The sequence below is a fragment of the Leptinotarsa decemlineata genome, unplaced genomic scaffold (genome assembly GCF_025532065.1).
Source record: "Leptinotarsa decemlineata unplaced genomic scaffold, Ldec_3_MD MMD2_tig00000008_RagTag_RagTag, whole genome shotgun sequence".
Taxonomy (NCBI): domain Eukaryota; kingdom Metazoa; phylum Arthropoda; class Insecta; order Coleoptera; family Chrysomelidae; genus Leptinotarsa; species Leptinotarsa decemlineata.
The window spans coordinates 9,787,631-9,802,857 of NW_027412537.1; the positions used below are offsets into that span (position 1 = coordinate 9,787,631).

At 31.6% G+C, this 15,227-nt stretch overlaps 3 protein-coding genes across 8 annotated transcripts in view; 1 reads left to right on the forward strand and 2 right to left on the reverse strand.

Annotated features, from left to right (window-relative positions):
• The window catches only part of LOC111509109 (hydrocephalus-inducing protein homolog), a 174,776-nt gene extending 173,325 nt beyond the window's left edge, over positions 1 to 1,451 (reverse strand). For 2 of the 3 annotated variants that reach the window (XM_074171028.1, XM_074171027.1), the window contains exons 1-2: positions 1,110 to 1,448; positions 857 to 1,054 (exon numbers count right to left, since the gene is read on the reverse strand). In XM_074171028.1, coding sequence (XP_074027129.1) covers positions 857 to 1,054; positions 1,110 to 1,202 — 291 coding nt within the window. In that variant the 5' untranslated portion in view covers positions 1,203 to 1,448. Of the gene's footprint in view, positions 1 to 856; positions 1,055 to 1,109 lie in introns of all 3 variants that reach the window. The other variant, XM_074171029.1, reaches the window with a different exon arrangement.
• On the forward strand, positions 578 to 7,570 carry LOC111515339 (uncharacterized protein C1orf50 homolog). Of its 2 annotated transcripts, none has more exons than XM_074171041.1 (6): positions 578 to 707; positions 4,608 to 4,661; positions 4,713 to 4,826; positions 4,915 to 4,967; positions 5,031 to 5,192; positions 7,292 to 7,570. In XM_074171041.1, the coding sequence occupies exons 1-6, from the start codon at positions 650 to 652 to the stop codon at positions 7,451 to 7,453; spliced, it is 603 nt and encodes a 200-aa protein (XP_074027142.1). In that variant the 5' UTR covers positions 578 to 649; the 3' UTR covers positions 7,454 to 7,570. The 2 variants fall into 2 exon arrangements, with proteins under 2 accessions (XP_074027142.1, XP_074027144.1); XM_074171043.1 differs by lacking the exon at positions 578 to 707 and adding an exon at positions 931 to 1,071.
• LOC111515340 (dnaJ homolog subfamily C member 11) lies at positions 4,727 to 13,870 on the reverse strand. Of its 3 annotated transcripts, none has more exons than XM_074171036.1 (13): positions 13,714 to 13,870; positions 13,569 to 13,649; positions 13,333 to 13,462; positions 13,014 to 13,266; positions 12,550 to 12,752; positions 12,384 to 12,500; positions 12,236 to 12,331; positions 12,068 to 12,179; positions 11,816 to 11,932; positions 10,214 to 10,539; positions 7,905 to 8,014; positions 7,718 to 7,847; positions 4,727 to 5,771 (listed from the first exon to the last, which is right to left on the reverse strand). In XM_074171036.1, coding segments are annotated over exons 2-13 (1,668 nt in total). In that variant the 5' UTR covers positions 13,641 to 13,649; positions 13,714 to 13,870; the 3' UTR covers positions 4,727 to 5,769. The 3 variants fall into 3 exon arrangements, with proteins under 3 accessions (XP_074027137.1, XP_023027333.2, XP_023027334.2); XM_023171565.2 differs by lacking the exon at positions 4,727 to 5,771 and adding an exon at positions 7,467 to 7,662; XM_023171566.2 differs by lacking the exon at positions 4,727 to 5,771 and adding an exon at positions 7,467 to 7,662 and having other exon boundaries at positions 13,709 to 13,861.
• Between the last annotated feature and the right edge of the window lie 1,357 nt (positions 13,871 to 15,227).

The window sequence follows — 15,227 nt, forward strand, 5'->3', positions numbered from 1 at the left end:
AAAATTAAATTGAAAATATATTGTCCTCTCTTTGTAATCTTATGCTAATGAATTTGACAAAAACATGCCAAGAATAAATTTTTGGAATGTGATAATAATAATGATTATTATTATTGCTACATACATTTCACGTCTATCTGTTACGGTATAAGGATAATGTTGATATATAATTTTGTATTATTTACAGGTCGCAATAAACTCTCCGAGATTCTTTGTTTTACCGGAGACAGTATTGTAGATGAAATACCAAATGAAACACCAACTAAAATACGGATAAAAATGAGATTAAGAAAACGTTACTACCAAAATTCACAATAACGCAAATGGAAAATTTTATTAGTGCGCGAGTTCTAAACAGTCCCTACTCAAATGTACGAACTAATAATTACCGTTCTGGAATAGTTCCGAATCGGTTCGGAGAAAACCAAAACACTTTGTGAACGATACTAAAACGATTCTAACTGAACCAAAACACATTTTAATAACTGCGCATGATCGAACTATACAGAATTGTGAACCAAAACAAACCTATTGGGGACTTTTGAACGGGCAAAATATCAAGGCCGGACAAAATTTACGTAAAAAGATATTTTTTTTGATAATTTTTGATAAGTGTTTCGCAAATGATAACTTGTTTGATAGGTATGATATGTACCTGCTATATCAATTCTCTATCCAACAATTTGTTTTTGGAAATCGGATGAACCGTGAGTAATTAGCAATTTTATATTAGGTTTAAGGATAATTCTGTTTAAAAAAAATCATAATTTCGAAAAAAAATATACTATTCAAACCTCAATCAAGTTCATTGATTAATAAAAATCTGAATCGCAGATTATTATGAATTCATACTTACTGGCTTCATGTTCAGTAAAGTAATGGTTGTTTTATATATTTTTTCAGGTTCAAAGTTTTGAAATATCACTATATCCGGTGTTCGACTGAACGTATTTATTTTTGTAGTGGTTCTTCGCCTTCTTGTCGGCTTATTTAGCTGTTCCAACCGCTCCTCTGTTGGGAGCTGAAGTTCATAAATGAGCCTTGAAGGCGAAATCTGAAAAAGTTTTTTGGGTAAAATGTTTTTCGGAGAAAAAATTCAAAATTCTTACCTTCATTTCTTCATTCTCACAAATATCTAGAAAAAATGGTAGTAACTCCATTATTTTGCATTTATGAGTAGGACAAGTCCATTTTGCAGTCATATTTCTTTTGGGTATATAAAAAATGATATTTTTTTGAATTAGAAACGTCAGTTTACTTCAATTGACATTTACTGTTTTTTCAAACTTTCTCCTTTATAAAGTTACCTACTAGACCTAATAGTTTTGGTTGTGATTTGCTTTTCATCATTAATGATTTGTTAAACTATTTCGAATTTCCTTATCTAGTTCAGTACAAAACATAATATAACAATGGAAAGTAACTTTGACAAATGCAATTCAAATTTTCAGTTTCAACTTTCAGGAAAGTATGTTCTTGCGAGATAACTATAATAAACCTTCTTCTTTCACATTACTGGAAAGACAGTTTGGTGATATATCAATATATTTTTTTTATATAGTTAATCAAGAATGACTGTTCACGAAAATGTTTGTTTCAAACAATTAATATTACCTTTATTTTACTCACAAGATAGCGCCAAGTATACAATGGTTAACAATTGAGTTTCCTACTCTGTATAATGAAATATGGATGATAATGATTTATCTTCTTTAGTTAACACAATCCTACTCAATTAAGTGAATTTATGTTATATTAGGAAAATTTAAGAATTTTATTTAAATTTCGTATATCTATCTTCATCCCAAAAATTATTTCGTTCATCACAGCTACCTTTCCCTACTCTAACGTTTTTATGAGTGTTGACTCAATCTTAACGGAACGTTGTTTATTGAAAGCATTGGATTGATGTTGGAATTAAAAAATGCATGTGTAAAATGTATGTACAAGACATCATTGAAACCAAAAATATTATGTACTATCCTCAGTACCGCAATGAAAGATTTTTCAACCTTTTGATTCATATCCGAAGACAACAATCTTATCATCCGATGAATTATCCTTATATTATAAAACTCGCAAAATAAATGTCAACCCAATTCTATAAGTTCGTTCAGTATTGGCTGAGAGTAAAAGAATTTCAAGAATGCAAACATGTCGCTACATCAAAGAAAGCAACATAGTCCTCTGAAGCAAATAGCACTGCAATTCAACCACAAAATCATTGAGATATGTCTACCCTCTATATCCCTTGAGGACGCCGCTAACGAGCCATTAAAATAGGGATATGCGACAAAGAACGCGATAACACCGACAAAGAATGCGAAAATACAGCCAAAAGAACCGCTCGATGTTTTTTCTGATATTACGTTTAAGATAATATTAATAGGCGTCGGACTGGGAGTATTAATATGAATTTTCCATTGATATATTCTGTATGATGAGAAGATAATCAAAATATGGTGAAAACTAATTTTGTTTAAATATTTTATTTTGGGAAGGACAATTTATATTTGAAATAGTTTTTTATTATTTAGTATTGTTACCTTCTACAGATCTATAAAATAATCAGAAAATCAAATTTACAAATAAATACAAATGTAGAAAGGGCAAAAAGTTACTGCATTTGATAAATAAGCTTTTTGGAAAAAAAATCAAATTTGTCATTAACTTGAAGAATTATATATTCTTGTTGGTTTGGAAATGAAGATTCATATTCCTTATTGGATTTGATAGTTGATTCAAAAACAATTTTATAAATTTAATGGGAATACTTACTTCGAATAAGAAATTGCGATAATTTTGATCTGAAAAAAGTCTACATGGATTCGTCAAGTGATTCTTCACTGGATGAATCAGTTTCATTAGGATTGATGACAACTGGAATAATTTTTTCTGATGAGTCTATGCGATCATCCAGATCGAAGAACCGACATTCCTTTAGTCTTCGCCATTTCATCGGTGACATACCTGACGAATTTTGACTTATGACGTTTAGCCAAGTTGAGGAGCTTCGCTTTTAACATAGGCGATTCGAAAGGAATAGCTTTCATTTGTAACCACTCAGTAATATCTGCTTTCTTCCAACACGACCTCGCCAGCTTCTCGACTCGTCTACTGTGGTAACTTGTGTTATCCATTACTATTACGGATCTCTGCGGAAGTTTTACAAGTATGTTTTTAAACCATTCTTCGAATACTGTGGCATCCATTTCTTGATGATAATCCCCATTTTTCTTCGATTCAAACACCATCCATCCAACTTTTACGAATCCTTCACTGCTGCCTATGTGAGTGTAATAAGACGACGACCTTTTCCAACTGGAATTTTTATACTGATCTTGCCAAACGGTATGACCCTCATTGACCCATGTTTCATCCAAATAAAAAATAGATTTACCTAGTGCTCTGGCTTTCCTTATTTCTTTTAAATAGTTTCTTCTCCATTCTACATTATCTGATTTTTCTATCAACATGCTCTTTCTAGGTATCTTGCTTTCCAAAAGTGAAATTCAGCTTATGTAATATCTTCCATAATCGAATTCTTATATCAGGAAAAAAACTGTCTTCACGAATACCTGACAAAACTTTATTTAATGTAGGTTTCTCTTTTTTTATGTAAAAAGAGTGTACTATTCTCCTAATAAAATTCTTCACTTCTTCATCGATAACCAAACACTTTCTATCAGTGGATACTTTCGACTCGAAAAACTTGTGGTTTTCCTTGAGTTCCTTGAGAATTCTAAAAATTGTCGATCTACCGGTCGATTGATAGGTCATATTCGCGCATTTTTGCACCACTTCCTCCTTACTTTTTATTTCGGGCGGATTGTATTCTTAAAGAATTATATACATTCATAACAATTGTTTTTTCATTTATATTTAATGGTGACAATTTCGGACGCTTCACGATTCCTGGACAACTATTTTCCATGTTGTATAGCTGTTTATTCAACGCGCTCTCGAAGTAAACTGAAGAATGTCACGAATAACCCCGGTCTCATTGATGGGTGCGATGTGTCTGTTGACATTATAATTCAAAGGAAAATGTCTTGGTTACTATTGGACATATCTTAACATTTGTCATAGTAGATTTGTTATTTTGTTTGTTATCAATGATATTTTTCAAGAATAAATATTGTATTTTTGTCGTATAAATTCATTTATTCAATTCGTTGAGAGTAAATAATTTGAATGCAGTACGCCTATATATATATATATATATATATATATATATATATATATATATATATATATATATATATATATATATATATATATATATATATATATATATATATATATATATATATACTGCTGTAGTCTCTCTCATTTCTGAACAAATTAAAGCCAATTGTTTTTAAACATAGGCCTACTATAGAAAATAAGAACAAGTTAACTCTTGACTTGAAATTTCCGCGGGCCGAGGCTACAAATTTGTTAAAAGAAATTCAAATTATAAGAAGAAATGAAATTTTGTAAGGTTAGATCACAAACCATTTACTCTAAAGTAGTTTGTGGGTTAGATCACAGACCATTGGTCTGTGGGTTGGATGAAAGTTTTGATAGGTGAGGAAGTTGAAATTTTATGAAACGAATTTTTAAAGATATGGATGGACAAGTAACAGAAAATGAAAACAGTAACGAACGACAAAGTGCAGGTAATGAACATTTTTTATTTCAATTGTCAACCTACTAAATGTTCATTTTAGTTTTGGTTGATAGGAATTTTGAACCTGGAGGAGTATCTCTAGTCAATCCTGCAAAAGTTTTCAAAAAGACACATGTTGAGTTAATGGAACTGGATGAACAGTTAACCAAGGCAAGTAGTTAGGTATAATCACAAGTGGTGACAAAATAACAGTATTTTTTTGTGTTACTGATCCCTCATTGATCTTTTTTTCGCGCAGGCAGATACTTTTACAAAAGCAAATGCAACGAACAAATTGGAAATCATAGGTAGGCAGGTAAAAAAATTATATTTTGCTTAGCGTTTAAAGAGTAAAATATCAAATGTCACACTTTTGTAGATGAAGAATTTGCATGAATTAATGAATGAAGTGATAACTGAAACTAGGATGAATCAAGAATTGAATCACGTAGCATGTAATTTTGTGAAAAAACCTGGACACACATATCACCTATATCAAAGATCTTCTGGACAGAAATATTTTAGTATGCTCTCCCCTGAGGTAAGAATCCAATATTATGTCAAAATATTTTACATCTGGCATGAGTCTATTAACAAGCATTGTAAGTTGCAGAGAAATCATGGCACTGTTTATATATTTTCGTCATTAACTTTCAACACAAAATGTATTATTTTCTCAACATATTATGATGTCACACACTTCTACTACAATTGGATCTACAGTTGGATCTGAGAAAAGCATTTGTTTGTATAAATCATCATATACTCATTGAAAATCTCCAATTCTTTGGTATCTGGGGAAACGGTTTTCTGTAGATGTTTTTCAGAAAATAATAATATTGTCCAACAGTAAATTTATTTTTGAAAATATCAGGAAATTTTATCTGTTATCTCTTTATTCATTGAAATTTTGATAACCTTTACATCTCTTAACCTCTATGTTGCATTATTTTGATGGTATATTAAAATAAGTTATACATAACAAAATAATAAATATATCAACTACATTAATACAGTTAATTGCGTAACAAACGTGTAATAGTTGAAGTGTAAATGGTTTTATCATCAATTCACTATTGTTTCAACGTATCTGCTTCCTCTTGCATTACAGGTTTCCGTTCTAGAAGAAAAGTCCCAAATACATTTCTAATTATATTCAAAATTATAGTTGTTTACAAATGTTCTACGTTTGTGAATGGCCTGTGTTGATATACCTTCTCTTTTAAGTAATCTTAGAAGAACAAATCTAATGGGGTTAAATCAGGCGACCTAGCTGGCCATAAAATATCGGAATATCTATGAATTAACCTTCCATTACAGAAGTTTTCAAGATATTGCCTTACTTCCATTGTAGTATTATATGTTGCGCCCTCCTGCTGGTACCATACCTGTTGCTTTCATGTCTTGGAATATCATGAAGATATGCAACTGGTTTTGTAAAAAATTTAGATATAATTGACAAGTCATAGATTGTCGAAAATGGGGCCATTTATTTTATCCTTGTAAATGTCGCACCAAACTTTAGTTTTTGAATAATATTGGATCGCGAGTTTCAATCGTAAAGTGAGGATTGGAGTCAGTCTTCCATCGACAATTTTGCAAAGATACTGTTCCGTTAGACTTGAATGTGGCTTCATCAGAGAAAAATATTTTTGTAGCCAAAAATGTGACCAACTTTATCTTGGAGGGAAGGTGCCCTTTTTCGCAGAGACAATTTAGGTTTTAACTCTGCAGATAAAAGTACATTCAACTTCATCTTCTTACTTGCAACAAGTTTTCAAAGTTTATTTGTGAATTTATTATCAGTATCTCCACATGATTTGAATTTTCACATAATTCTCATCACTGATGTATGGTGTATATTTTTCTCTGGATGTGTGTCAAATGTTTCAGCTGTTTCATGGTAAGTTTTATAATTATCACGGACGATTGAGACAATTTCTACTTTTTCTTCTACACTAAATATCACCGGCATGTCAACAACTTCTATTTGTCGTTCACTGTCAAACAATTAGCAAAAAATAATTTGTTTATCAGTGCATCCTAGATTTTAGGTTATTGTATATTCAATATACCTATAAAAAAATTAAATTGATAAAAATTCTGTGACTGAGAAACAAATGTTAATTACAGAGATCAATGGTAATTAAATAATTATTTGAATTCTAATCAGTCAATGAAGTCTACATCGATAATTAGATCATAATAACAATAACTCAAATAATGTGGAGATCAGAATTTCAACTAGAGAAAGAAAGCAAAAACTTTTTACTTAGTATTTAAATTTTGACTCCTGAAGAAAATATTAATTTCTCACTAAATTTTCAGCCATAATTCAATTGGTTTGGTTTGTCATGTATTATGATCATCGTTAGTATTTATTTCACTGAAATTCATTGAATGGTTGTCGTTTTTTCTAACAGAATTATTGAAACAAATTTTTATCGGAAAATTGATTGAATATCTGAAAGATCATGTGGCATTAAATTTGATGTAGGTTCAAGATATAATATTTTGAATATACCTTTTGTTATTGCAGTCACCTAAGAAGATTTATGAATTAGAAATTAAATATAACACCTAATTTGAGTATTCCATTTGACCAATAAATCCTTGGAAATGAATTTGAATGATTTTTAGGAATGGATAAATGCTCCCCACAATTTTCTAGGAAGTTATCGTCTAGAGGCCGATCACAGCTGGACTGCTGCAGGACATGAAGATGCAAGGCAAGAAGGACTGAATTTTCTCAAAGAAATCATGACGAATCCACGAATGAAATATCTTATGGACACAAATTGATAAAAAATTGAAATTAAAGAGTAACAACTTTATTGTTTTATAAAAATTATTTTTTACAACAAATGCACTTCAATAAAAACAATTTGAACACATGGTACAGAAATGACGAAACTTGCACCAATTTTGTTTCAATTTCTACCATTTTCATCCAATTCCACTATTTCGACTAGGTCTACTCTTATGGTACTATGTTATATTCGTCCGATGTGCTGTTGATAAATATGATTGATTAATTTTGAATGTCTCCGTTAATCAAATACTTACAAGTTTTTGGTAATCTGAGAGCTTCACTATCTGTAATGGTAACTTCATGGGGCTGGTCATGGTAGTTATAAATAATGTGCAACATTTTTTCATCTCCTAAAGATGGGTCAAAAAAGCCGGGTAATTCACTCTAAAATAAATAATTTGTCAGCTATTGATGAGTCGTAATCATACCCTCAACCATCACCTTAGTGTGATCGTGTATCACTAATTTGCTGTCTTTGACTAGACATTGCACTGGTATGGTAACGTCAACCACCTCATTGGTCATTTCTTCGTCACCATGCTGATGAGAATCTACAATTAGAAGAATCATTGAATAGAGAAAGAGAGAGAATATGCTTTATTGTATACATGATAAATCATGGTTACAAAGCTTAAAAATAGTACAAAATAATACATATAAAATATTAAAATCAGTACAAGGTGTGTGTACACACACACCAACAGACACACACATGCATAGTAAATACATTAGAAACACACTAAAGTTCTAAGCCTGAGTCAATTTTTAAAAGAGAGAAAATATATATATATATATATTTTGATATGTATATCAATCTGGATAACAATGTGTGAAATTATGAATCATATACCTAAACCACAATATCGCTTTACGAATATTTAAAAATGAATTATTACTAAGAATTATGGAGTATGAATAGTACAACTATGATAGCGTGTCACTGAAATATTCCTCAAGGTGGTAATACGGTCTAACAACAAAACCTTCATTCAACAATAACTATATGGTGTGTATTTGCCAATTAGAATAAATTCTATAATGATAAATGGATAATGTAAAAAAATACAAAAATGTAAATGTAGAATATTTTCAAAATGGTTGTCATGAAAGTCTTGGCAAAATCTCAAGCGTGACCGATCTAATCACAGGTTTTTTAAAGCCAAGGGATATCATTATATATACAGTTTTTTGGACGATTCCCATGAGGAGTCTACTGATATCAGATCAGGGGATCCTGCTGACCATTACATCAATTCTTGCTTCCCTATCCTCCGATTTGTTGGACCACTTACTGTGAGTGGAAGAAAGCTTTATTAAAATATCTTTTAGCAAGGGTGTTTTACAATGCTGATGAATTTCTAATTCCTGAAAAAAATTACCTCATTTTATTTTGATACATATTCAATCTGTATCTATAGACTTTGTGTTTTATCTATACATTTTTATGTTTCTTGAGTGATTTGATAAGGATCTGTATTTGTAGATATTTCAAAGAATTAATTCTTATTCAACTCAAGCATAATATACAATTTGCCATCACTTATTATATTATTGGCAGTTGCTTTTTTCGTCTGCCTTACATGTTGAATATCTCCAAAGTACTTTTCTATCTTACTAATTGTACTTTGGGATACAGTAACAAATTTGAAAATTTCTCTAGAAATGAGCAAACACCCTGTACTATCCAATGACTATATTGAATTTATGGTTGCCTACTGACAGTTGAAGATTGTATAAAGTTCTACAGGCAAAACATTCTAGGCACTCCAAAAGAAGTGTTAAATGCTGGGGGATATAAAAAAAAGTTTCTCAAAGTTTGAACAATTGGAAGTATATGTTTCCCCCAAATTTTGCGATTTTTTCTTTGTGAACACTAGTTTTCATGTTTATTTGTGTGGATATGTTATAAAAAGATTTGTGACATTTGTTGAAAAAGTATTTCTTGAGAAGGATTCACATTCGCTGCTTGTTCCTACATAATCGCAAGTCAAAATTTTCATAAAAGTTTTCCTTGTCACTCAAAACCTAACATTGCACTTTTCAATCAAAATTGAGAAGCATGCTGAATTTCATATATGATTGAAGACCCTCATCAAAAGAGGTAGTTTTAACCTAACTAGATGTTATGCAATAGGTAGCAATTTCTTTTTTTAAGCATTCTATAGTCTTAGTATTTGTGGATTTCTGAACTGTTTTTGTGATTCAGTAAAATTATAGACTATAACACTGACAACTACTGTTATACAGTCAGACAACAATTTGCTGAAACCAAGTATTGCACTAAAATAAAATTATTTAAATATATTTTCATATCATATCAGTGGAAAGCTATTCTGAAATAGTGTTTGCTTACTTTTCACTATCAGGACCTAAATGAAAAATCAGTTTCAAGCGTGTTGTATCCATTTTTTCATCAAACAATTTTCCCTCAGAGGTGTTGATTTTTGCAATAAATCAGAAAATACTGAACTTTTGAAAAAACTGTAGTTAAATAGAGGCCATTGTACATGAAAATATGTCTAGAACATTCTGAAAAATCCAAAAATTGAATAACATACCGGAATTTATATTTAAATAATTTGGTATTGACCGCTCTTACATCCCCTCTGTATGAAAAGTTTTTATGGAAAAAAAAATTCCCAACTGAAAATATTAATCGACATGTTTGAGCCAATATCCAATTATTATCGAATTTATTCCATTTGGGTGATACACATCGTAACGAATTGAAAATATGAAACCTGCCGTACCTCGGATTATTTTACCATAAATAGCCTTGATGATGACCAACCCTTTCTTATTACTTTCCTCATCCCTGATCCTAGTGTAAGTGGCGTTCATTAACTCCTGAGCTGCCATAGCTTCCTTTCTTTTCTCCAATAACTTATTATAATTATTTTGCTTTTGCTTCTCCACCTTCTTGGATTTCTCCTCCCTCAAAAAAGGTTCGACGAATCCCTTCTTTACAACAACGTACACTACCAAAGGCACTACAGTTGCATAAAAGATAGGTGCTGGCATGATTTCTTCGCACAAGTGAATCGGGAAAGAGTAAATTTGAGAAGCTCTTGTTAACCTGAAAAAGAAAAAAAGTTGGGTCGAAATAGTTATTCGTATATTGAGAGGAAAATAACACAGGATCACATATTCGTGACAAATATTCAGTTTTATTTTTAATCAATCAATACGTAATTGAAGAAGTTCATTGATCTCAATATTGGAGGATTCATGAAATCTGGCAGTAGTAGAATTTTACAGAAATTGTAGTACACATTTCAAAACATTTTTATATCATTCAAAAGGGATAGAAGGATCAGTAAAGCACTTTCAGTGAATTTTTTCTTGACAGTTCATTTGATCAAGTTAACCGAACTCAATTAATACAAAAACTCGAACATATGGGAATTTGTGGCAATCTCCTATCTTAGATACAAAGTTATCTCTCTAATCAGATACAGATAAATAGAGTTGATGGGTTTAGAACTTTTGGAAGTTTTGTAACATCCGATATGCCCCAAGGATTCCATTTGAGACCACTGCTGCTCAACGTTTTTATGGACAACATTTCGTACTGCTTTTTTAATGCAGAATGCCTAAGATGTGTGTTTTGTCAATGGTATGGAAATCAACACACGAAACGTATCTGCAAATATTCCTTTAACGTTTTCTTATTTCCTAAATCAAGTCCCACTCAATAATGTTACGGAATTGACAGACTTCGGTTAACTTCTAGACAGCTTAGACTTCACTGATATCAAATGCTTAAAACTTATGTATGGCTCTCTGGTAGTAATAGAATTGTTCACTTTCCCTCATTGCTATCCAACCTCTCCTAGATTCACTAGAAATCCAGATACATTTTCTTAACCACACTGCAAAACTAATCAGTACCTTCATTCCTTTGTACCAGGGACCACAAGAGTGGCAAATAAAACGGACTTTGATTTCCTTACTTCTGCATCCGAGTTTCGGAGGCAGCTGATTCGGAGTGGTTTCTGTGAACGTTTTCTTGACGGAACAATCAATACAGTGATATAATTCAATATGTGTGATTGATGACTTGTTTACTTTGTGGTAATTCATGATCACTTTAATGAAATGAATAAAAACACTTTTGTCTAATTACCACTAGTTAATTTTATTTATACAACCAGTTTTGGGTTTAACCCCATTATCAAGTTTTATACTGGATATATATTGAAACATTGACTACTTTTATATTGTTTTCTATACATGTTTTCTTTTTTGTATTTTTGTATAATGCCTTTTATTCATTCAATCAATTGTATTGATTGAAATGGGTTATGAACCCATGAATAAATAAATAAATGAATAAAACAAGTCCAACTCACCTTATTTTCAGTTTCACTCCAGATGGTATTCCACAAACTACGGCAAAGGCTAAATTACTGTGTTTTGAAATTTTCTTTTCTGCTCCATACTCGATCACCCCACCAAAAGTGCCAGCTCTATAAATTATTAAATAATGACAAAAGCAAATATGTTCTTTGAAATTGTTCATGTACATGTTTAATAAACTTGGTGTTTGAGTGAATATGTCTACAGATAAAATTAAAAATCAATAATACATCATTGGTTCTTACTTCACAGCAACTTTCAACTTCAATTCTTGATTCATCATCTTTCTTGTGTACTGAAGAAGCACAGAGGAATGGGGAACACCTACTTGTATCGAAAAATTGAACCTATTGAATTCTAAAAATGAAATAGAAAATAAGTTTACTTGTAGATTAATGAAATTGCTTTCTTACCTGTGTCTCTTATAATTTGTGTTGAAAAGACGGATCTAATACCTCCTTGATAAGATACATAACCTACCGAATGTTTGTCGATTTGCATAGCCATTGCTGAAAATCAAATTCTGTATATTAAATGTACTCTCAAAAATGTCTCACTTACTTGACATTATGCCCGGCCTTATTCCATCAGGTGTGAATTGCAAAATCGTACCACCATTCCAAAAGAACCTTTTGGTCAATGTCCTGAATCCTTTGAACGATATAGCAGGACCACTTCCTTAAAATGAGTTGAATAAGGAGTGATCAAGTGAAAAGTTTGAATATACCTGCTGTCAATTCCAATTCTGCCCAACTTTTATGTGAGAATATATGACGCCAGCTCAGATTCACACCACCCTGTCCCGTACCGTTTTGAGTCTGTAGCTGACCTGATAAGGTACAGGTATCCTTCTGCGTTAAGGGAAAATCCACGGCCTGAGTAAATTGCATAGATGAAACTTCAATGTTCGGGATGCTGGATATGAAATCTCTGAAGATAAAAAAGGCAATTCAAAATGTTTAAAAGTTGAGATGATTCTGCAAATGATATGTTGTAATGAATATGTTATACTGTAATCATTATTTTGAATTTTTGAAAATGTACCAAGAAGTTTAAATACTGTTAGATTTTCATAATGAAACAAGCAGGAATAATAAATTACAATGGTTATAGTTCTATAACCATCATTATTGATGCTTTCAAAACAGAAAAAACAAGATAACTGAATTACAGAACTATGTATAACCTTACTTTTCATATTCATCCTCGAACAAATCATCATATGGGTTAAAAAGATCTGTAGCATTAACAGCTATGGTAATATTTCCTGATGGGTTTGTTGCTTGCTTTTTTTTTCTTTCGGCCCTTTCCTCAGCTAACTTTTCATACTCTGCCCTTATTTCCGCAGGAGTTTTTGTTCTTTGTACTATCTCCCAGCCTTCAGTTTCAAGTCCTTTAGTTCCCAAAGAATCATAAATAGCTCTTTGGTGGGGATCCGATAGAACTGCAGATATTGTTTCAGTTAAATGTTTTTCTCTTTTAGGAAAAGTTAATACTTATCGTTGATTACCTTCATAAGCCCTTTTGGTTTTGTTGAACATAATTTCTGCTTTTTCCTTAAGGGTTGGATCCACGTGTTTATCGGGATGATACATTCTACTGAGTCGTCTGTAAGCATTGTTGATTTCTTCCTTTGTGGCCTAAAATAATGGGTTTCTTCCTCCATCACATGCTCAAAGGTTATGAAATATTATTGGTAAAGAAATGTGAATGAGACGATTTTTGTATAAATGATAATGAATTTACCTCTTTTGGAATATTCAGAAATGAATAAAAGTCTTCTTCAATAATGTTTTCCTCATCAGAATCTATTTCCATTTTGAGAACCTGCAAAATTTAATGTCAAAAATAATTCTCCAGATGTGTAATAAAGAGCCTAGAGCTACGTTACAGGAATTTCCGCAAAAGAGTTAAGTAATATTCCAAATATTGATTCCTGAATAAATACCCCACAAATTTCTACATTGGTATTAATTAGAAAAAATTTTGGTGAAGTGCGATAGGTTTGGTGGTTATGCACAGTTAAAGTTAATAGTAATTGATGGCTCTACCTACAGATGTCAGGACACAGAAAATATATACTAAGGACACAGTATTTTGTATACAGAAATACTGTGCAAAGGAATTTAGACAAAGACAGAACAGATGGCAGGAACCTTTTGAATTTTTCAACTTCACATCCAAGTCTGTTCGGAACGGAACTACTCAACTACTCATTCATGGTTATTACTGTCAAAATTTCTTTTAAGACTGGATTCTCACAGCTCCGTCATGAATCCGTCATCGGACAAAAATCAACGATTCATGTAGCACGACATTAATCTTCTCTGGTCTATGAAACTGTATATTGTATATATTTGAAACATGTTTTTTGAAACGCTTTCCGCGTAAACCTTAAGGATAAGTTTATTTATATTAGAAAAAAGTATAAATTATTGAACAAATTGAGTTTGAATGTAATCAGAATGACTTATACGGCAATTGGAGATTTGTAGATGCGTCGCAATAGTGCTCCAGAAACTATTTCAGATGAAGAATGGATTGCAACTTTGCAGAATTATAATCGTGAAAACCGAAAACTTAGGCCACGTATTATTGATTATGAGAATGTATTCCATCGTTATTCAGATGAAGAATTCAATAGTAATTTCAGGTACATGATTTTCTATCACACATTACACTGTAAATTTTGAAAATGTCATGTCTAATTACACAATTAGATTACACTGTGAGTTTATGCTACTCTTAAATTTATTTCATCATGTGTAAGTTATTATTCCATTGATTACTTATGAGATTGAATAATGGAATACGTTAAGAAATTAGAAATTAATTACGAATGACAGAAAACATTTATGTCATATTTCAAAAATTACGCCAAAATATTCTCAATGTCCACTTCGACCAACCCCTGCAGATGGATCGTGTGAGCTGGCCGTGAGCAAAAGTAACGACGTGGTCATTATGTAGATTATATCCAGCGAAATATTCTAAAGAGTCCTCTGTTATTTCTGGAATATTTGTATTTGAAGTTGAAGGAATGTTAATAAAAATATTAGAACTACTAGATGAAAATGAGTAACTGCAATTTGATCCTATTGTCTGCACTGAAATCGTGTTTGCGTTAATTTCAATTTCCACCTTTTTCATGACTTTTGGAGTAGTATATTCTTCTATTGTCGGTTCTTCAGTATTTACTGCAACCTGGAGGACGGTAGAATATATACAACTTACGCAAGCGAAACCATATAAAAACACCACAAGAAGAACCTGACATCAGTTACACCTCTCGAAGCGAAGCAGTAACTCGTCTTGATAATGCCATCTGAGATGATGGCGAAACGTCGACTATCGAATAGTACACAACGGATGAACACCCGGAAAAACAACACATCATATATATAT